The sequence below is a fragment of the Prunus persica genome, chromosome G7 (genome assembly GCF_000346465.2).
Source record: "Prunus persica cultivar Lovell chromosome G7, Prunus_persica_NCBIv2, whole genome shotgun sequence".
NCBI lineage: Eukaryota > Viridiplantae > Streptophyta > Magnoliopsida > Rosales > Rosaceae > Prunus > Prunus persica.
The window spans coordinates 13,468,781-13,492,144 of NC_034015.1; the positions used below are offsets into that span (position 1 = coordinate 13,468,781).

Genomic DNA, 23,364 nt, shown 5'->3' on the forward strand with positions numbered 1-23,364 from the left:
CACTAACACCCCTAAGATTTCTTGTGTTTTTACAAAATCCCCTTAGGTCTCAAAAATTACATGAACAACACCTGAGGTTTCAGTTTGTTTTCACAAAACCCCTTTCGTTGATTGTTTGTCTACAAATTGATGATTTCATTGAAAAAATTAACCTCAATGAAGTATATGCAATCTAATCTCAAAGGCCAACTTTGTCATTTGGTGAATTTTTTTTTTTGTATAAAATCATCAATCTTTGAATGAAAAATCAATGAAAAGGAGTTTTGTGAAAACAATTTAAAATGTCATGAGGTGTTCTTATTATTTCTAAAACCTCAATGACTAATTTATATTTTAGGGTATTCGGGCCACAGTGGTAAAATGTATGGTATGAGATATGCAAGCTTGGTGCCCTAAAGTATGAATTAGTGCGTTAAGGGAGTGAGTTCATGACATCATCGCATATGCATAACTTGTTTACCTTGTGATTGTTTGATGCATGCCACTTTGATTAGCAATGATAGCTAGCTTTGAGGGGATGTTACTCCCTATTGAGCATTAAAATGCTCACACCCTAATGAATGATGCAGGTTCCAATGCAAATCTTGAGGAAGGAGAAGTTCCACCATATGACTAGATCAATGTTGTTAGTTGCTGTTTCTATAATTGTTACAAAATAAATTGTTGGAATGTTACTCTAGTGTGTATAACTAACTATGAGCTACTGCGATTTTGACTTTGTATTATTAAATAAGTTTGTAATATTATTGGCTCTATGTCCGTCATATCATAGTTATAGGAGTTTATTTCTATAACTCTGGTATGATTCATGCCTTAATCGGAAATTTTTTATATATAAAAAAAAAAGAGTATAGCCACTCGGCTTTACTGGGGTTGTTATTTGTTTTAGCTTTTTATAACTAGTATAGCCGCGCGACGATTCTTTTTTGACACGTGGTGCCGAATCGCTAGGTGGGAGCTAGGCGCTAGGCGGGTCCTTTTTTGTTTTTGTTTTTATAAATAGTATACACTGACGGATTTACATAGGCGCAAGGAGGTGCACTTGCACCTCCCCTCGCCGGAAAAACCATTGTAGGTGCTTCAAACTGCCCATTTGCTCAACTGGTGTACAGATTACCTTATTTCCATTTTCAACATTTAAGTAAATGTCTTTGTCATTTTACTTTAATTTATTTTTATATTACTCCATTTACTTAAGTTTACAATGTAAATAAGGAAGTACCCCCATTTGGATTCAAATAAAAATACTAGAAAATCAAATTCCTATCAAATCAAAATATGAAAAATCGGTTTTAGTGCAAAATACGATTTAGGCTAAAAATGATGGCTCATTAAGTCAATATATACTTCATACTAAAATCCCATAAAATCAAGTTTTCTTATTTAATGTGTAAGGAATAAAAGCCGCCAAAAATTATCTTGAGAAAATGATTATTCCGAAAAACTATTTTTCATACTTAATCAATTTTGCACCTCCGCTAAAAAATTTCTGGGTCCGCCACTGATAGTATAGCTGCACGGCTATACGTGGGATTTTTTCATAGTTGTTGCCAATTCTCAGCACTAGTAATAACTGACATTCTCTAAGTATATATAGGCCCCTCTATTGTTGTTGAAAACACTAGATAACAACCTTGTGTAATATTAGAGGTTGCACACAGGGAGGGAGAGAAAGAAAAAGAGAGAGTGGTAATAATATTATTCTTGGAGGAGTTAGAGGTCGTAGCTTGTGTTTTCTTAACTTGGAGCTAGCTTTGGAAACGAGATAGGGATTTCTTGGGGATCCTTTACATAGATTGATTTAATTAAATTTCGTGAGTACTATATTATGCGTGATATGATTATTTGATTAATATTCTTGTTACAATTGAATGTTTTTCTTGGAATGTTTATGTGTTAATGACTGGTTGAATAATGTTGGCATCATTATATGTATATATATATATACATTGGTGATGTTTTAAATGTTACATTGTTGTGAGATATATGGATATGTGAAATGCATAATTATATCATGTCATGGAAATTAGTTGAAGTTGTTGAGTGGAGAAAATCATGGAAAAGAGGTAATGTAAATAGTCTTTTGTGTAGTTGAGTCTAACTCTTGGCAGGTACCAAGTCTCAGGGATCCCACAGTGCACATAGTTTTTATTGGATGATTCGGGACTGGCGATAAGGAGTTAGACAAGATGACTAACAAAAGGAGAATTATAAGATGATTGAGATGGGTGTTAGTTCATATAAACGGATATTCAGGACCAAGTGGTATAAGCATGGTATGGGATGTGCAGGTCTACTTATCCAATTATATGAATTAACAGGAGTAGATGAAGAACATTCATGCATTATTATTATAAATGTGATATTTGGCAGTATGATTACGTGTCACTTAATTTAGTTATATCAATATATTGTGGTAAGGTTTCATGTCCCTACTGAGCGGTGGTTGCTCATCTTTCACCCTGTTTAATTTTTCAGATGAATTAGTGGCAAGACAAGGACTAAACCAGTTGAGGCTGAATTAGATGAGAGTGATAGAGCTTTATTTATTTATTGTAAAGTAGTAAGATTTTTATAAGAAAATTTTATTTTAAAACCCTTGTTTTCGGCTTCTTTTTATTTTATTTTACCTTTTATTTTCTCACCCACCGCCCTCTGGGCCGAGGCGTGACAATTGTACACCTATTTTTCATGTTTAATACACTTGTGTTTTACAAACTTTTCACTAATGCACACAAAATTTATGTATTATACACAAAAGTTTTGCATATTATTGAATAAAAATAATATATATTAAATAAATCATATTAAAATATTATATAGTGGCTGAACTTATCAGTTGTAATTTCCCAAAATATTGCCGAATAAAACACGTACGTATTTTATTCATATTTTCCCCGTTCCGTGTTTTACTAACTATGAAAGAATGAGAAAGGCTAAGATTATTTCTTACTTGTTGTAACAAAAATGCAAGATGGTGATTTTGCAATCTCTTTGCCAACCAAAACAACAATTTCAAACAAAGATTTATGAGTATAGTAGTATGCGAGGTGGTAGTATTTTTATGTACAAAGTGTTGTTTGAAATGTACAAAGAAATTACCAAGAACTCTCCAACTCAGCATGCAATTCTCTATAATAAATGCAGTAACAGAATTTAGTAAAACTCGAGAGAACAAGGTAGATCAAAGGCAAACATTCTCACAAAAAAAGAAGAAGAAAAAATTGAACTCTCAAATTGATGTACTATGAAATTTCTCTGTCTTCAATATCTACTTTGTAGATGTCGAAACTAGCAAATTAATATATTTAACGTATAAGCTAATGCAACTAGAAGAGTCCTTTCAAATTTTTTTTAAAAATAAATAGTATAGTCGTGCAGGCTATAGTCCTTTTAAATACAATATACTTAGAGAGTACTGCCACGAGGCTATACTACGATTTTTTTATTATAAAAAATAATATAGCCACGTGGCTATACATTGTTGGACACGTGCTCTAGGTAAGCGCCAGGCGGGTTTTTTTAATGATATAAAAAAGAGTATAGCCACACTGCTATACTTGGGATTTTAATGAATATAGCCACACGGCCTTACTGGGGTCCTTTTCTTGTGGTTTTTTTTTTAAATAAATAGTATAGCCGAGCGGATATCCTTTTTTTGACACGTGGCGCTAATTGGTAGGTGGGTCTCTTTTTTCTTTTTTTTTTATAAATAGTAATGCCGCACGGCTATACTCTGGATTTTTTTTTAAAATAAATTAGTATAGCCTCCCAGTGTTACTAGGGTTTTTTGTGTTTTAATTTTTTTTATAAATAGTATAGCCGATCAGCCATACTCTTTACATAGACACTGTGATTTTATTTTATTTTTTTATTTTGTGTCAAATTGTTTTTCCTCAATTTTTGTTTATGAATTAGAGTAGTTTAGAGCATTACCCATTACTATTAGGTCATTACCTGAGTCTTTATTGTCCCATTTTGAGTTTTTACTTTTCCAGAAAGAATTTAGCATTTTCACTTTTAATACTCTTATTTTACACGTACGTACTTATTTTTCATGTTTAATACACTTTTTTTTTACAAAATTTTCAATAATACACACAAAATTCACGTATTATGCACATAAGTTTCGCACATTATTGAATAAAAATAATATGTATTAAAATATTTAAATAAATTATTTAAAAATATTATATAGTGGCCGAACTTATCAGTTGTAATTTGTCAAAAATATTGTCAAATAAAACACGTACGTATTTTATTCATATTTTTCCCGTTCCGTATTTTATTCATATTTTTCCTATTCCGTATTTTACTAACTATAAAAGAATGTGAGAGACTAAGATTATTTCTTACTTGTTGTAACAAAAATGCAAGATTGTGATTTTGTAATCTCTTTGCCAACCAGAGCAACAATTTCAAACAAATATTTATGGGTGTAGTAGTAAGCGAGGTGGTAGTATTCTTCATGTAAAGTGTTGTTTGAAATATGAAGTAATTACTAAGAACACTCCAATAGGGTACATTTCTGTTAATTTTTTTTTTTTTTTTACTCCCAAGAATCTAAAAGCATTCATACAAATAACTTCTACAAACCGCATTAAAAAATAATAATAATAAGTTCTACAAAAATATCAGAGGAGCCTTTTCAGTTATATTTCTGATTTTCCTCAAAAACAACTGTGGCATTCCAAACCATCTTTCTTTTCTTTAGCTTCCTTTGAAAATTAAAATTTACGACTGATAGGGATATATAGCAAATGGGTAATGCTGGGCTTACCACATTTTTATACCACATTGTGTACCACCTCTCTAATAGAGGTGGAGCCCACCAATACAATGGGGCCCGCCCACCTCTATTAGAGAGGTGTACACAATAGAGTATAAAAATATGGTAAATTTAGCATTTTCCATAGCAAATTCCTCCTAATTCTGTGCATGCTCGAAGATATACTTTGCTAACACAAATCCATTCTCAAGTCATAATTGTAAAACTCTATGGTAAGCTTCTTAAGCTGATAAAAATCAAGGTTTTACATCTTTCAATATTCCATGTCAAACCCAGATGTCTGCAAAGGAAAGAAGACAAGCAACAAATCAGTAGGGGTTTTCCCAAACCGAAAAAAAAAAAAAAAAACCTAAACCAAAACCAAATATAAAGAACTGCATTATTGCAACAGCATGATGAAAATGCTCATCATTCTAGAAATGATTATACATACATACATTCATGGTCAGGAAAATTATGATGAATATGATCTGGAATAAAGTAATAACACAGACATTAACTTACATTAGATTCAAGGTCATTCAGAGGTGGTTTAGTCTTAATGTGGGATTGGAGGAAAAAGAGGACGACGACACCTTAATAACCATACAATTGATGTCCACCGTAAAGCCCCGTTTGGTTCATGGGAAAGGAGGCTTGGGAATGGGAATTCAATGCTTTCCCATGTTTGGTAAGTCTAGGCATTGGATATGGTTGCCTTGCACATGGGAAAGAAGGGGGGGAAAAGTGAAGCCCTCCTCTCAACTTGAGTTTTGTTTTCCCTCTTCATGGGAAAGTTTGGGAAAATGAGTCAACATTCAATGCACAATTTTATGACTATTTTGTCCCCATGAACAATTTAGAATTACAATGTATCATTAAATGCATTCTTTTTTTATTTGATTTAATATGGGTATAATTGGAAATTATACCAACTTTGTTTTCCATTCCTACTCAAAACAAACATGGGAAAGGAAACAAAGTGAAATCTCCCGGTTACTTTCCCGATATTAACAAATGTGGGAAATGAATCTTTCATTTCCCATTCCTTGAGAAATGACATGGGAAGTGACTTCCCCTCAAATTCATTCCGTGAACCAAACAGGACCTAAGAGACCTCAAAGATCCACAAAGAAAGACGGAAGATGGAAACTTGGGAGTCCACTCTTGATTATCATTGAAGTCAAGATCAAGCACTTCAACATTACACTTCAGAGCATTGTGGACCCATGACATGATTCGAAAATACTCATCCTTACAGAAGCATGGTGTTTCCTCACTATCCTCCTCATCATGATTAAGCCAATGAACATGAAATCACTGCCCTATGATTAACGAATCATACAAATGTAAATGATGCCTTAGGAAATCCAAAAATAAATAAGGGCAATTTTGTCCGTTTTGACTTCTTTTAAAAAATTTCTATCTCCTTTGGGTTTTTCCAAAGTCTCCCATCTTATTATTACCTCGATGAAATAGGAACCTATCCAAATCATTCAATAACCTATGCCGCTTAGCACACGAGGACGCACGCACGGTAGTAAATTCATCAAAATCCAATGCCGGAGATGACAGAGACAATTCTCTGCATTTTTTGGACACACAGCAAAAAGGGGCAAGGTGTTTGATAGTAAGGAAGGAAAGAATGTGATGGGAAACTTGGTCTGGGAGATTACTAAGTCTGTCTATTTCTATCATACTCTCACTGCTCTCACTACAACCTCCTTCACCTTTACAACTTGCTCTAGCCATAGCTACTTCATCAATTATATTAATTTCTACACTGAACTGAACCAAAATAAAGACAAGTATTGTTCTTGATCCTAACAACAAGTATATAATTCGAGCTTATGCTTACTAGGATGAGCAAGAGGGTATTTGAGCCGCATTGGATAGATGCCCCCCATCTCCCTTGGGCCCGCAGAGTCTGGAAAGTGATGAATTGCCAGGTCTCCTCCCTCCCGAAGCAGAGCACAAAAGACCCTAATTTTGTTAATTTGAGGGTGTATTGGATCTTGCTAATTTTGTTAAGTAATGGGTCACAGTTGATAATAGCTTTTAAATTTCATTTTTTCAAAAATAAAATAAAATATTATTTTATTAGATGAACTCCACACACTATAAGTGAATATTTCAGATATAGTAGTTGCTTAAATTTTGATTATATATCATTACTACTATATTATCATTATTTTTTTAAAGTTTAATATCTTTTTTTCGTCTGCCAATCAAGGCCTTTTTCCCTTGAATGGAGGTCAGAAGAAGAAAATTCATGTTGCAAATGCAGATTTACTACCTATTAAATACTCTAAAATTTGTCAACCAACTCTTCTTCATGCTCTCCTCTGATGCTTAAGAAAACTAACGAAACGAAAGCAGTAATTTTTGAGAAAGTGGACAAGAAAACGAACTCTGTAAAATCCAAAAGAAATTCTTACGAAAACTAATGCCTTCTGAATTGTTCATACTATACAATGAACACAATAATGTAGCAGTGCACAATGAACATTGTTGCTTAAAATCTGAAGCATTACAGATCTAAATATTTGCCACAATTGATCCATCAACATTCACAGTAAGAAGTCTCGACTTTCGTGGAACAGTACTGTGGCACGGGAAATTTTCTTGCTTTCGTCTAACCTCCTCATATTGTCATCCAAATTCTGGGGTAAACAAATTATGAGCATTTTCTCCAAATTCTGAGCACACTCGAGCATATACCTTACTAGCTCAACTCCATTAGACCCATCAAAAAGCTTTATGGTAACATCCTTAAGCTGATTAATAAAAGCGAGGTTTTGCATCTTCCAATATCCCGTATTAAACCCAGATGTCTGCAATGAAAAGAAGACAAGCAAATCAATTGAAGATTCCCAAAAAAAGTCAAAACCAAATAAATAGAAAGGAAAACTGCGTTATTTAAAAGCGTGATGAGTATGCCCCTGTTTGATTCTAAAATGATAACATGTGAGTGCATGGCAGAGTTAACTTACATTAGATTTAGGGTCATCCAGAGGTGGCTTAGTATTTATGAGCATGTTACACAAATTTGGCATTCCTCTAAAAAGAGAAACCATAGCTGGGACTAACTCATCAACAACATTTCCAATCCGCAGATCCAGAGAACAAACATTATTTAATGGTGGTGGCATGGATCCTCCCCAAAACAGAGCCTGCAAAGTTATAAATCATGTTTCTCAACTTCCTTTCACTCTTTTAAACAAAACATAGCACAAATATGATTTTCACTCTTGTTAGTGAGGCCATTATCAAAGCAAAAGAAATGCCCTCACTTAGTGGCAGAGCCAGGAAACTATACCAAGAGAGGACAGTTTTCCTAAGAAACAGAATCTCATTGATACATCAATTAAGTACAGACGGTGGACAAGAAGATGATAATTGTATTCAAAGTATGAATATTACAGATTAACATACAACACATGTGACAACACAAATTATTGCACTGACACAGTTTTACAGAATCCATGATAAATTAATGAGTCGCTCAAACTTATGAAACATGAGAAAAATATAAATTAGCTAAACATATCACCCCTACCACAAAGAAATCGGAAAATTTAGTTCAAATTGCATAAGAAATTTAGTTATTTGCCAAAGACAAAAAAATAAAAAGAATCAGTCTGAAGCATGAGGGTTCCGGTTCACTTTACCTTAACGGTCTCTTCATTTAGGGTAAGAACTTTGGCCCTGCTTAAACTGCAAAGAACCTCAAATACATTCTCAAACCCATCTCCTTTAGGCTTCATAAGAAATTTCAGCTTCTTCTAAGATATCTAAATTGCCAAGATTTCGGTGGTTCATCAAATTCCCCTTCCAACTGAAATACTTGAGCCTTGGGGAAAAAATATTTAATGAATGTTTGCTAGGTGATTGGATTATCCACTCCATAATTAAAGATTCAAGTTTCTCACATGAGATGTTAAGCACGTCAAATGAATCATCATTCACAAAAGAAAATGTTTTCAAAGACGAGCTTTCAATGGTGATATTATTCGCAGCAACTTCTTGTAGAACTAAGTCCTCAATGCATTTGCAGCAAGATGAGATCCATTTGAAAAATCCGTCTTTTACTAAACCATTTGTCAACTCCAAGTATTTGAGATTAGAGGAAAATGTGGAGGGCACTGTAAGACTAGTATAGCCCAGGTCCACCGATCGAGATGTCAAGGATGCACAAAGAAAGACATGAGATGGAAACTTCGGAGCTACCTCACTTCCTGGGCTGATGTCAAGATCAAGCTCTTCCACATTGCACCTTACTGCATTGTGGACCCATGACATAGCTATTGCTATAGTCGGTATCCTCGTCTGTATTTGATAAATACACGACTCTGTCCTCTGCAACATGACTAAACCAACGAACACGAAAGGACTGTATCTTTCCCGGGACACGAGGACTAAGTTAATAAAAACACCTTGAATGAGCACTTTAAAACAAGTTCCTAACTTTCCCGGGACTCAAAGTGTGTGTACGACAAATGGGGAGTTTCTAAGGCCAATCTCATGCTTTTCTAAACATGAAACGACATCGGAAGACTCACGGTCAACTGATTGGTCAAACTTCATATATTGGTCAACTAGGCGAGTGGGGCCCAAGACCACCAATTTCCGATCCAAAAGTTCTTATAGGTCCAACAAGGTCTACTGAACAAGTTCTGAAAGTTTGGTATCTAGATCGAGCAGTCAAAACTAAGTCTATCGCACGATCGGACATCGATCGTTTTGCCTAAACCTAGACTCGTTCATTCGGAGTATTCGGGATTTCGATTCTAGATCCGTGAGTTCCTACACGATCTTAGAGATACAAAGAATAACATATTCGAAATTAGAACCGATCGAACGGTCCGAACCTATCAAACCCGGATATTGCATAATAGGCTCAATATCCATTCGATAGTCAAATGGTAACCAATTCCAAATCCGAGCATACCGTCGTACTTAGGACGACGTGAGGAGTGTTTTTGAATACAATGGGTTGCCACCCAGTGGCCCACGCGCAGCCACCCGCCTCTTACAGGGCGTGGTTGTCTTAAGAAAAGAGAGAAAGTGTTGGAGAGAGAGAGAGAGAGAGAGAGAGAGAGAACACGTGGGGAGAGCGAGAGAGAGCAGATCTGTTCTTAAAATCCAACTTTGAAAAAGTTACGGTTGTGCACCTGCACTTCCGTTAACCGCAACTTCTTCTTTAAAACTTCGATTTGGACCCACTTTGTGTCTACGAACTCGTGAGAGTGAGCTCTACGCAATGGTGCCAATCAAATCCAAAAAATCCTCATGGATCGAAAAGTGACTAATGTGTCCTTACCCAAAAGGGCAAAATTATAATTTCACTATAAATTAAATTGAATAAACGAATTAATTGTGTCGTGGGCGTTAATGTGTGATCTGAATTACACTGTGTATATCCAAAATTCTTCATAGATTTAGTAAATCGACCAAACCATGCCCTGGGAGATTGCTTTAACCCATACAATGACTTTCTGAACTTGCAAACATGGATTTTCTTGTCATGAGCTAAATTACATCCTGGGGGTAAGTCCATATATACTTCTTCTTCCAAGTCTCCATGTAATTAATGCATTTTTGACATCAAACTAGTGTAATGACCAATTGAGATTTGCTGCTAGAGACAGTAGGACTCTTAATGATACCAATATAATTTACTACTACTATCGTCACCTTTGTTACCTTCAAGCAGCCGTTAAGTAAGTGCATGTTTAAATAATTAATCAAGGCCATCTAAGTTATAGTCGTCTCAGATTTTGGTTATTTAAACATTACATTGACATCAATACATTTAATTTTCCCTTTTTTTTTTTTCCACTTGTGTGTGTAGAAATGGTGCTAAAGTGAAAGGATATTTTGTTGGAATTTTAAAAGGTTTTAAAAATTTAATCATTTTATTTATTTAATTATTTTGGCTGTTTTATTTTATTTATTGTGGGGGTTATATATATTTAATATTCAGGTTTTATTTATGGTTAGTGAAAGCCTTAATTTTTTGATTGGTGAACTTTTATGGTTGGTGAAGGTTACATGTTTTTGGATGCCTATAAAAGGTCACTCCTCCTTCACATTTGAACACACAACAATACACACAATAACACACAATACATTATCAGAATATCACATACACATTCTAATTCTCTCCTTGTCTACTTTTACATATATTCTCTACTTTTTATTATTATTATTTTGGGCAATGGTTATGTGACTTGGATACCTATATCTGTCTGTGAACGTGCTCATAACGGATCTTGAGTTTGTGTATAAGGGGTCGTATCTTGGAGTCTTGTAGACCGTCAGTACATGCACGTAGGGAGGCTACAAAGGCTTAGGACAGCGTCTTTGACGTGCTTCACCATACCAAACTCACCTTCTTACTTATTATTTATTTTCCTTTTACTTACCTATTATTTTGTTTTCTTTAATTTCATTATACCTTCAAAGCTTTCCAATTTGTTTATATGTTATTTATAATATAAATATTTTGTATTTGGCTTTACGGAAAGAGGAAAACTATTACTTTTTATAACGTATTTTGCATGGTCGTTATTATAGACAACTTTGAATGGAATTTCGGATACACTGTTCGGTTTGGTATCAACTATATGTGAATTATGATGATAATCTAAAAAGATACTCAAAACTATCGATGTATTAGTTCAAAAGATTCCTCAAGAAGCAAGAAAAAAGTACGAAAGAGATCCAAATATTTGTGGACGAGATGGGTCTCCAAATGTTTGAATTCCAAATGATGAATAAAGTATGACAGCTCCCCCGAAGTCGTAGTGCGACTTGTTGGCAATAATGTATGTCAGCAACTGATTCCAGAAATTGCCACAAGAAAAATGAGTGTTAGAGGGAGATCAATACGCAACACAAAGTTGACTTGTACTTTCTCTTTATTCAGTCCCTTACGTATGGGATAGTCTTTTTATGTACAAAATATTCAAAATTAGGTATTGCCCTGACAAGAGAGACCATTGACGGAACAAGTTCATCTGTCAAGTCAAGTACCAACAATGAATACACAATTTACGAATACTTATGGTGCAAGGCATGGAATTTGAACAGAGCCAGCAATTTTATAAATACAAATTCTTGATTAGAAAGAAGACAAGAACCTACACGCAATAAGCAATAAGAAAAAACAGTAATAAAGTTAAACTAACTGCTATACATCTCAGAATCAAGATTATTAGTAACCATCAATTGTTAAACAATTTTGTGCTTATAGAAGGACTAAAAGTGCTTCTGACATCATTTGGCATAAGAATTTAAAAGCACATCTAGATCATATAAGCGCTTTTAGATGGATCTTAACCTTAAGGACAACAACCTTTTTTTAAAGCCCGATTGTGTTTTTTAAAAAAATAATTTTTAAAAAAGTTGACACAATCTTTTTTAAAGCCCTTGTGTTTAACCCAAAAAAAAAAATGGTATTTGTTTACAATACATCTTCCACAATTCATTAATTTTAGGGTGCTTAGTTGAACTTGAAGACTGCAAATCGCCCCTGGCTCTTATGCCCAACACAGCCATTAGTTATGTTCCTAGAATGGCCAACAAAGTGGATTTGCTAGTGATGAAGCAACAAATACTAGCACATATTGAAAAGAAAGTATGGAGTGCCGCACCATGTAAGTAAACCAAAGAAAAGAAGAAGAAGTGGTGATGACATTGATTAAAAACAAATAACAAAAAAACAGAAGAAAGAGGAGCCGCCAGCACCAAGGAACAAATAGCAAATGGAGTTAGGTGGCATTGAGTAAACAATTGAAAGTTTGCAAATAAACAAAAGGAATAGGATATATTTTGAGAAAAAAATTTATTTTGTGATAGAAATTTACCTTTTCGAGAAAATTGAGAGAGGAGAGAGAAAATTATTTTAATTTATTTTTTATGTCAAAAAGTTATGTCATATTTAATATCATCCATTAAAAGTGGAGTAATCTATGGCCCAAAAATTGTGTCAAAAATATGGTGCCACCAATCCGCCCCTATATCAATGGATGTGATTAAAGAAATTAATTATTTTATTATTTGAATAAGCATTTATAGAAAATGAATTATAATTGACTTTTGTATTTCCTCTCTCTTCATTTAATTATTAAGTTTTGATGGCTTATTGAAACAAGGCACTTCTTCTTCTTCTCTTCTTCGTGCCTTCTCATTAACATCACCTCCCTTCTTCTTCTTCTTGCTTTTTCAGTAACCCTGAAATCACAAACTAGCCATCCAATTTCAGCAAACCATTCCATCTAAATCACAAACTAGCAATTAATACTTAGAGTTAAGATTTATATTGATAAATCATTGTTTTAATAATCTACAAAAGAAGTTCACATTAATCTAGCCAATTTGTGGGCGTTGGAGAGAAACTGGGTCTTTGTTTCTGTTCAATCAAAATTACTTCAGAGTTAGGGAAGTAAGGCGCCTTAGTTTTCATTCTCTTTATTTCCTATTTGGCTCTTGCCCTTCGTCCCTCTGCATCGTGTCTCTCTCTTATTCTCCATGCATTCATCTCCCCTCTACATCTCACAATTTCCCACCAATATTATTACATTTTTTTTAATAATGTTATATATTAATCTGTAGTATCTTACAATCATATTGGTTTCTTCTTCTTTATATTTTATTTTTATCACATAATAAAAAAATTTCAATAAATATTGGTTATGAAGATGTTGAATATAAAGTTTAAGCTAAAACATTGGAAGATTTCTTTGTTCCAACAGACCATATAGAAGATGAGGATATAGCTACTTTTTTTTCCCTCTCATTTGCTTCAAGCCACAAATTAATTAGTAGAGAAGAGAAGATCGCAGGCAGATGATGAATGTAGAAGAAAGAGAGAGCAAAAAATGCATAGGGTGCGAAGGAACAAAAGAGTAGTGGGAAAGGGAAAGAACTAATTAAAGATAATTAATGAGATGAGAGAGAGAGAGAATGAATTCTTAATTAATATGGTATCAAAATTTTAATCCCAACTTATAAATATTAATTGAAGAAAATTTATTGTTTTGAGAAATCAAAGTACATCTCAACCATTACAAGTTTATAGATCTAAAGGACTAGAACTTGTGTCAAAAATTGTGTCAAAAATATGGTGCCACGGATCCGTCCCCTATATATATATATACCTTATTTTGTTCAACATCTCTTCTCTTGAGCTCTCTCCTCCCTCTCTCTATTTCTCTTGGTTGTAATTTATATTTTAGTTTTACTATTTTTTTGGAGAACTAAAGAAAAGCTTTCAATATAGGTTTGTAAGTTAATTAGTATGATCCGAACTTGAGCTTAATGTGAATGCTTATTGTCAGAATGTGAAGGTGAAAATGTCTCATATTGGAAAGTTGAGAAATCTAGGAAGAGCTTATAAGGAGTAGGGCTACTCCCCCCATTGCAAATTGATTTTGGAGTGTAACCTCAACTTCCTTCATGGTATCAAAGCGGGTTTACCAAGTGTGAAACCTAACAGTTACAGACATGGATTGAGTTTGGGACTCTAGAGGAAAGAGATGCGCAATCAAAGCATACACAAAAGCTAGAGAGAAAAGTGGGTTTTTAATTTTTTTTTAAAAAAATAGTTTTATATTATAGAACAAACACTGATTACAAAACATAATTATTTTCTAAAAGAATTGTGTTCTTTCTTTCCACTCCTGGTGGACTCGACACTCAAGTTATACTGCTTAATATACTTCACTTTAGGTCTGAGTAAGCATGTACGAACAATCCTTTACAACGTTCAAAATAAATTGAGGAAATAAAAAATAAAAAATTGTAGACATAGTCCTCTCTCCATGATGCCGATAAACAGTCTTGTAAAAGACAATTAAAGCTAAATCATGATTGTTTCTTCACTCTCCCTCCAAGCTCTCTAACATTAGTATGTTTTATATTCAAGGAGATTTAGAAGCAGTAGCTTCTTTCACCCACACTGGAAATTTAAGTGTCGGATGTGCACATTGCCGGTACCGTGGTAGAATAGAAGGGATTGGAGTAGAGAAGGATGCTTGGATTGATTTTGTGACTAGTTGGCTTTTGGTTAACCCCTTCATTATCTTAATTTAATTTCTTAATAAGATAATGATTTTTGACATGCTGGAAATTTGGTAGTGAAAGGTCATGTTGATGTTTTTTAGGACTTAATTTTGTGAGTGTTCCTACCATTTACTCGGTTAATTTATTACCCATCATTTGCTTGATCTTAAAGCCCACTTGCGTTTACACCACCACACTCTCTCTATAAAAACACATGCCCTATGGCAGGAAGAACCAGAGCACCAAAAACCCTCCAGTTAATTATGGTAATGATGCGATTAGGCTCTTTGCTCTTATGTGTGATGCTACTCTTTGGCTCTGCATTAACAAATAGCAAAGCTGGTGCTGATACAGATCTACAACCCATTTGTAAATTGTTCAATAGGAAAAGTTTGGATGCTCTCGAACCCGGGTTCATATTTGGGACAGCCTCAGCAGCTTACCAGGTCAATTCCTGTTAGCATTTGCAGACTATGATCTGCCATGTTTTTGGATTATAGGTGAATGGAGCTCTAGTAAAATGTAGAGAGAAAACTTGGAGAAGAAGAAGATGAAAATATCAGATTGTATTCTCACTCTTAGTCATGCACAATCTGTGCATACCAATATAACAGTAAAAGAAAAGAATATTCTCTCTTACATCAGCAAATCTAACCAATCATTAACTACCCTATGAGATAGCTACACTTGGCACAAATCAACTACACCTAAGAATACATCCTAGCTGTCCATTTGGACTGTGATCCAAAGGCTCACAATTTAAGTAACAAACTCAGCTAAATCTCTTATACTTTAACACTCCCTTCTAAGTGTTTAGCTGAAATAATTCCAAGCTTGCTCCTTAGATATTCAAACCTATTCCTTGCCAAAGCCTTAGTGAAGATGTCTGCATTCTGCTCATCAGTTTTGCAGTATAGCAGATCAATCTCACCATTTTGCAAAGCATCTCGGATGAAATGAAACCTTCTGCTTATGTGTCTTGTCCTGTGATGATGCACAGGATTCTTTGTTATTGCTATTGCAGAAGTGTTGTCACATAGGATTGTTGTAGCCTCAACTTGTTCTTCACCAAAATCAGATAGAACAAACCTTAACCAGACTGCTTGAGCTGTAGCTTCAGCTGCACTAACATATTCTGCCTCTGCAGTGGATAGAGCTACACTGCTCTGCTTAACAGATGCCCAAGAGAAAACACCTGATCCAAGGTGAAAGGCATAGCCAGATGTGCTCCTCATATCATCTTCACAGCCTGACCAATCACTGTCACAATATCCAACCAGCATTGCCTCTTTTCCTTTCTCATATGCAATGCCATAGTCTAGAGTACCTTGAATGTATCTAAGTACTCTCTTAGCAGTTCCCATATGTTTCTTAGTAGGTCCATGCATGTATCTTGCTAAGAGACTTGCAGCAAACATGATATCTGGCCTTGTTGCAGTCAGATATAGTAAGCTTCCAACAATCTGTCTGTACAGCTTTTCATCAGCCTGTTCACTTCCATCCTCCTTGGATAACTTCTCATTCATAGCAAGTGGAGTTGACACTGCTTTACAGTCCTTTAAACCAAACTTGTCCAACAGTGTTCTTGCATATTTCTTCTGATGCAAGAAGATGTAGGACTCAGCTTGTATCACACCCAATCCCAGAAAATGATGCAACAATCCCAGATCTGTCATTTCATATCTCTTCATCATTTCAGTTTTAAAACTCATCACCAATTCTTCAGAGCTTCCTGTGTAGATGATATCATCTACATATAGTGAAACAATTAGGATTCCACTTTCTGCAGCTTTTACATATAATGTAGCCTCACTAGGACTTTTCTGAAATCCTGCAGCAGCAAAGTATGAATTAATTTCTTCATACCAAGCTCTTGGAGCTTGTTTGAGACCATAAAGAGCCTTCTTGAGTCTATAAACTCTGTCTTCCTTGCCTTGAACCACAAATCCTGGAGGTTGATCCACATACACCTCCTCTTGTAGCACTCCATTTAAGAAGGCTGACTTTACATCAAGCTGAAACAGTTTCCACCTTTTCTGAGCAGCCAGAGCAATCAGTGTTCTAACTGTGTCAAGCCGAGCAACAGGTGCAAATGTCTCATTGAAATCAATTCCTGGCTTTTGAGTGTAGCCTTTAGCTACTAGCCTTGCTTTGTTTTTCTGAACAGAACCATCCAGATTTAGCTTGACTTTAAAGATCCATTTGACACCAACTATAGGTTTATCAGATGGTCTTTTTACCAAATCCCAAGTTTCATTCTTTTCTATCATCTCAAGTTCTGCTTCCATTGCCTTTTGCCATGCTGCATCCTTGACAGCTTCTTCAAAGGATTCTGGTTCAATGATGCAGATGTTGCAGCTTTCATAGATCTCTGTAAGACTTTTGTATCTCAATGGAGTGTGGTCAATATCTTGAGTACCTGTGTCAACCACAGATCTTTCTTCATTGTCTTCTGTTAGCAACTCATTATCAATTGAATGTTCTGCTTGCTTCACAACTGTGTCATAGCTCCCTTTCTCTTTTTCAGACACAGCATCAGTAAGTGGCACTGAAACACTGCATTCTTGCTGTGCATTCCAATCCCAGCTAGCTTCTTCATTAAATACCACATCCCTTGAGATAATCACCTTTTCAGTGGCAATGTTATACAGTCTATACCCTTTCTCACAGCTGCCATATCCTAGAAACACACATCTGTTGCTTGCTGAATCCAGTTTCTGCCTCTGTGGATTTGGAACATGTGCATAGCACAAAGATCCAAACACTCTTAAGTGTTTAAGTCCTGGCTTTCTCCCACTATAGGCTTCAAATGGTGTTTTCTTGTCCAGAGCTTTAGTTGGACTTCGGTTTAGAATATACACTGCAGTATTAACAGTTTCTGCCCAAAACTCAAGTGGCATGCCCTTCTCAATCATCATACACTTGGCCATCTCCACTATGGTTCTGTTTTTCCTCTCAGCCACACCATTCTGCTGTGGTGAGTATGCCACTGTAAGCTGCCTCTCCATTCCCATTTCATCACAGAATTTATTGAACTCATTAGAGGTGTACTCTCCTCCCCTATCACTTCTTAGTTTCTTCACCTTATATCCACTTTGCAATTCAACAGTGGCTCTAAACCTCTTAAACACTGTGAATACCTCAGATTTGCATCTCAAGAAATAGATCCAGCACATTCTTGTACAGTCATCTATAAAGGTGAGGAAATACCTGTTTCCTGCTTTGGTAACAGTTTGCATTGGTCCACACACATCAGTGTGTACCAATTCCAGTGGAGATGTAGCTCTGCTGGTTGCTTCTTTTGGAAATGCCTTCCTGCAGTGTTTTCCAAAAGTACAGCCTTCACACACTGCATTTGTATTTTTGATTTCTGGCAGACCAAACACCATGTCTTCATTCTGCAGCAGTTTCAAACTCTGCAAGTTTAAGTGCCCCATTCTCCTATGCCAAAGCAAGGTTGATTGGTTAATGCTTGCAGTTAGAGCAATATGTAAATCTGTTTGAAGTTTCAAAGGAAAACTTCTATTTCCTTTCATATCCACTCTAGCCACTAGATTTGAAAGAGAGCTATCATCATAGACTTCTGCCTTATTATCTCCAAAAATTAGGAAATATCCATGCTCCATCATTTGTCCAACGCTGAGTAGGTTCTCTTTGAGACCAGATACCAATAGCACCTCCTTGATATATTTCCTTCCCATTTTAGTTTGAACCATCAGGCTTCCTTTTCCAATAACATCAACCAACTGTCCTGTTCCCATAGCAACTTTTGCAGTCACATTCCTATCAATATCAATCAAAACATCTTCTCTGCCAGTCATGTGGTTACTACACCCACTGTCCAAGTACCATACCTCTTCCATGGACCTTTTCTCAGTTGCATTGTTAGCATAGAACATGGTTGGTGAAGAAGTAACCTGAGTAGCAAACTGAAGCTGCTGCTGCTGTTCAGGTTTCTTGCTATAGCAGTCTTTGGCAATGTGACCAAGCTTGTCACAGTTATAGCACTTTGGTTTGCCCTTGAACCTACATTCTCCATAATGCAATTTCCCACAATGTTTGCAAGGAGTTTTAGTTCCATCCGTAGGTTTATTATCCCACTTCTTCCCTTTGTCTTTCCAAGTCTTCTGCTGCTTGGAATTCTGATTTCCAGTGGCCTTAGCAGATTTGGTATCTGTACTCAGACTAGCAAAGGCCTTCTCAGTTTTGTTCTCATGATGTCTTTCCAACCTTTGAGCAAAGCTCTTCAATGAGGCTACCACCTCTTGAACCTCAATTACATCTAGATCCCTTGAATGTTCAATCACAGAACAGATTGGATCATATCCAGGCAGCAGACTAATTAACATTTTCTGCACAATTCTTTCTCTAGATAGTTCTTCCCCATAACCTCTCATTTGGTTTATTAGATCAAACAACTTTGTAAGATAAGCAGATAGAGATTCATCCTCTCTCATTCTAGTGTATTCAAATTCTCTACGAAGTCCCTGCAGTTTTACACTTCTTACCTGCTTATCACCATGAAATTCCTGCTTCAGGATGTTCCAGGCTCCATGAGATGATTCTTCATGAGAAATCCTGGGGAAGATCACCTCAGATACTGCTCCTTGAATCAACCCCAAGGCCTTAGCATCCTTCATCAGGATCTCAGCTATAGCCATCTTCCCAGAACCACTTGATTCCTCTTTTTCCTTTTGTTTTGTATCAGATTCATCAGCTCCCTTCGAATCTGAGCCTTCTATTCCTCTCTCAACCAGCTCCCAAATCCCATGAGATTTGAAAATGGTTTTCATCCTTATGCTCCAGAATTCATAGTTCTCACCATTGAAGATTGGAGCACGCAGCTCACCACCTCCAGATCCTGCCATGTTAGACAGATTTCACAGAGAGCAGGTTTTTTTTTTTTTACAGAAAAATCGCAGCTCACAGCCTTCACAGATTCAAGCGCCCAGCTACACGATCAAACCAGGCTCAGTGATACCATGTTAGCATTTGCAGACTATGATCTGCCATGTTTTTGGATTATAGGTGAATGGAGCTCTAGTAAAATGTAGAGAGAAAACTTGGAGAAGAAGAAGATGAAAATATCAGATTGTATTCTCACTCTTAGTCATGCACAATCTGTGCATACCAATATAACAGTAAAAGAAAAGAATATTCTCTCTTACATCAGCAAATCTAACCAATCATTAACTACCCTATGAGATAGCTACACTTGGCACAAATCAACTACACCTAAGAATACATCCTAGCTGTCCATTTGGACTGTGATCCAAAGGCTCACAATTTAAGTAACAAACTCAGCTAAATCTCTTATACTTTAACAATTCCTTCTCGGGGCTTAATTAATAATTAACCTTTGATTTGTGTTTATTATGTCACAGATCAATTAGCTTCCACATGCATGATATATATATATATATATATATATATATATACACATTTCAGTATGCCGGTGCTGTAAAAGAAGATGGTAGAGGACCAAGCATATGGGATAATTACACCCACAGCCATCCAGGTCTGTCTATTCTACCTTCGTGGGTTAGCGGAAGTTTTTTTTTGTTTTTTGGGTGTGTTTTTCTCGTTATCATTATTATCATTACATATTTAGACATCTAAATGATCAATTGTGTCCTTAACTACTAGTGGGCATGCAGTATGTATACTCGGTCTATACACACTTTATATGATTTTAGAATCTTTATGCTTTAAATAATTAAAATTTTCTATGTATAATTGCAGAAAGAATCAAGGATGGCAGTAATGGAGATGTCGCTGTTGATCAGTATCACCGCTATAAGGTTCTAAAACCATAACATTTTATTATATGGATCTTGTGTACTTGAAGTTGAAGGACACAATGTATACCTACTAAATTTTGGATTCTTAACAAAATACATGACATTAAAGATGAGATCCTAACTAGTTTTAGCTTATTTCTTATAGGGAGATGTGGCAATAGGGAGATGTGGCAATAATGAAGAATATGGGGTTGGATGCTTATAGGATGTCTATTTCATGGTCGAGACTGTTACCAAGTAAGTTGATGCACTCTCAATATTGTCATAACAATTCTTTTTTGTTCTTGTTTTAATTATTAGACGGTCGAGATTGCTCCATTTATGTTTTGAGCTGTATAATAACCAGCATTTTGTTCTGAATTGAAATAATTAACTAAAGAACTGAACCAAACTAAATTAGAGTCGAATTTTATTTAGGCCAAGAATATACAGTTAAATTATTTGTGTTTACTTTAATTTATGTTTGTAGATCGAGTTATTTTCCTATTTATTTTATTTTATTTTAATTATTAGATGGAACGCTAAGTGGGGGCGTGAATATGGATGGAATCATCTATTACAACAATTTCATCAATGAACTCATACGTAACGGTGAGTAGTTACATGATCAATGATCAATAGTTAAAACTCTTATCATTTAATCAAAGATTTAATTTGCTTTTACTCATTATATATATATATATATATATATATATATATATATACAGGTCTAACACCATTTGTGACAATCTTCCATTGGGATCTTCCTCAAGCTTTGGATGACGAATATGGTGGTTTTTTAAGCCCTAAAATTGTGTAAGCAAACAAATTCTATCCTCAATACATGGTAATGATCATTTAATGAAATACATATTACAGTAACATCTACATCTTGAATTGTGCATACTATATACAGTGATCATTTTAAAGCATATGCAAAACTCTGTTTTGAGTACTTTGGAGATCGAGTAAAACACTGGATCACTTTGAATGAGCCATACACCTTTAGTATCAATGGTTATGCATACGGGTCCCACGCACCGGGACGAGGCTCTACTTGGCAAAACCTAAACTGCACAGGTGGAAATTCGGCTACTGAACCATATTTGGTGACACACCACCAACTCCTTGCTCATGCAGCTGCTGTAAAATTGTATAAAGATAAATATCAGGTCAATTAATTACAACATAAGACATAATAATTTGTATATTAAAATTTTCCTCACTGTAAATTAACAAAAATTCTTGAATTTTCTTGCGTAGGCATTTCAAAATGGCTCAATAGGAATAACATTGGTGTCACCTTGGTTTGAGCCTGCTTCGGAGGCAATAACGGATATAAATGCTACATTCCGAGCTTTGGATTTTATTCTTGGATGGCAAGTATATTATTAATTTATATATCTACTCAATTATATGTTTTATTTATGAATTTACATGTTTTCTAGGTTTATGGACCCATTGACAAACGGTGACTATCCGCATAATATGCGGTCAAATGTTAGAGAACGATTACCAAAATTCACGGAAGAAGAATCCGAATTACTAAAAGGGTCATTTGATTTTATTGGAATAAATTACTATACTGCTAGATATGCAAGTAATGAACGTGGCATTATTTCTGCACGTGCAAGCTACTTAACAGATTCTCACGTTAATATTACAAGTGAGTTCAAATTGAAAATTTTACTTTGAGCAATGAATTAAGTTATTAGAATAGTTAAATTCTAATATTTATATATGTATATTTTTTGGCAGCTGAGCTTAATGAGGTACCTATTGGTCCACAGGTGCAAATCAAATTATTAGCTTATACTATTAGCATTTGGCTAGGATTCATATTGTTTTCCACATACAAAATACTCCTAAAATCTCAATTATCTTTTAATTGGGTTGCAGGCTGCTTCAGATTGGTTATATGTTTATCCAAAAGGAATTCATGATCTTGTACTCTACACAAAAGAAAAGTATAATAATCCAATCATTTACATTACTGAGAATGGTAATTAATAGTTTTAAATTGTCATTAATCGTATCATTACTGTTTCACATATATAATGGTATGAAATAATGTAAGTGTTATAAGGTCTAAATTTAAAACTAAATGCATATGGTAATGCATTATATTGTAGGTGTTGATGAGTTCAATGATCCCAAATTACCACTTGAGCAAGCCCTTAATGATACCGAAAGAATTGACTATTACTACCATCACCTTTGTTACCTTCACGCATCCATGAGGTAAGCGCTTGTTTAAGAAATTAATTAAGGCAATCTAAGGTATATTCATCTTAGATTTTGGTTATTTAAACACTACATTGGCATTAATACATTGAATTCTTCCCCTTTTTTTTATGCAGAAAAGGTGCTAAGGTCAAAGGATATTTCTCATGGTCATTACTAGACAACTTTGAATGGAATGAAGGATATACTGTTCGATTTGGTATCACCTATGTGGATTACAATGATGATCTAAAAAGGCACCCAAAACGCTCTGCATACTGGTTCAAAAATTTGCTCAAGTAATATCTTTGAAAAAAGTACGAAAGTGATCTAAATATTTGTAGACAATAATGATGGGAACCAAAAGTTTGAGTTTTTTTTAAAGTTTTTAGTTTTCTTTTATAGCTTAACTCTATTTGAGTCGAAATAAGTTGCAGTAACTTGTTATGAGCTCGTTGTGTGAGTTTGTATCTTCTGTTAATCTATATCAGCTGATCAAACATATACTGTAATCTTGTATATTGA

The 23,364-nt window shown here is 35.0% G+C and overlaps 1 protein-coding gene and 1 pseudogene across 1 annotated transcript; one reads left to right on the forward strand and one right to left on the reverse strand.

Moving 5' to 3' along the window:
- LOC109950487 lies at positions 7,155–9,070 on the reverse strand (annotated as a pseudogene).
- Positions 15,100–23,320, forward strand: LOC18770479 (beta-glucosidase 13). Its single transcript, XM_020569508.1, has 13 exons — positions 15,100–15,282; positions 20,285–20,354; positions 20,579–20,637; positions 20,799–20,874; positions 21,151–21,228; positions 21,345–21,432; positions 21,533–21,788; positions 21,880–21,995; positions 22,065–22,282; positions 22,375–22,406; positions 22,516–22,618; positions 22,749–22,857; positions 22,977–23,320. The coding sequence occupies exons 1-13, from the start codon at positions 15,100–15,102 to the stop codon at positions 23,140–23,142; spliced, it is 1,554 nt and encodes a 517-aa protein (XP_020425097.1). The 3' UTR covers positions 23,143–23,320.

Excerpts from the sequence above, each read along its gene's own strand:
- LOC18770479 (XM_020569508.1), top strand. The coding sequence starts at position 15,100 with ATGGTAATGATGCGATTAGGCTCTTTGCTCTTATGTGTGATGCTACTC. Across the intron at positions 21,789-21,879 it reads TGTATAAAGATAAATATCAG|GCATTTCAAAATGGCTCAAT; the intron begins GTCAATTAATTA and ends TTTCTTGCGTAG. Across the intron at positions 21,996-22,064 it reads TTGGATTTTATTCTTGGATG|GTTTATGGACCCATTGACAA; the intron begins GCAAGTATATTA and ends CATGTTTTCTAG.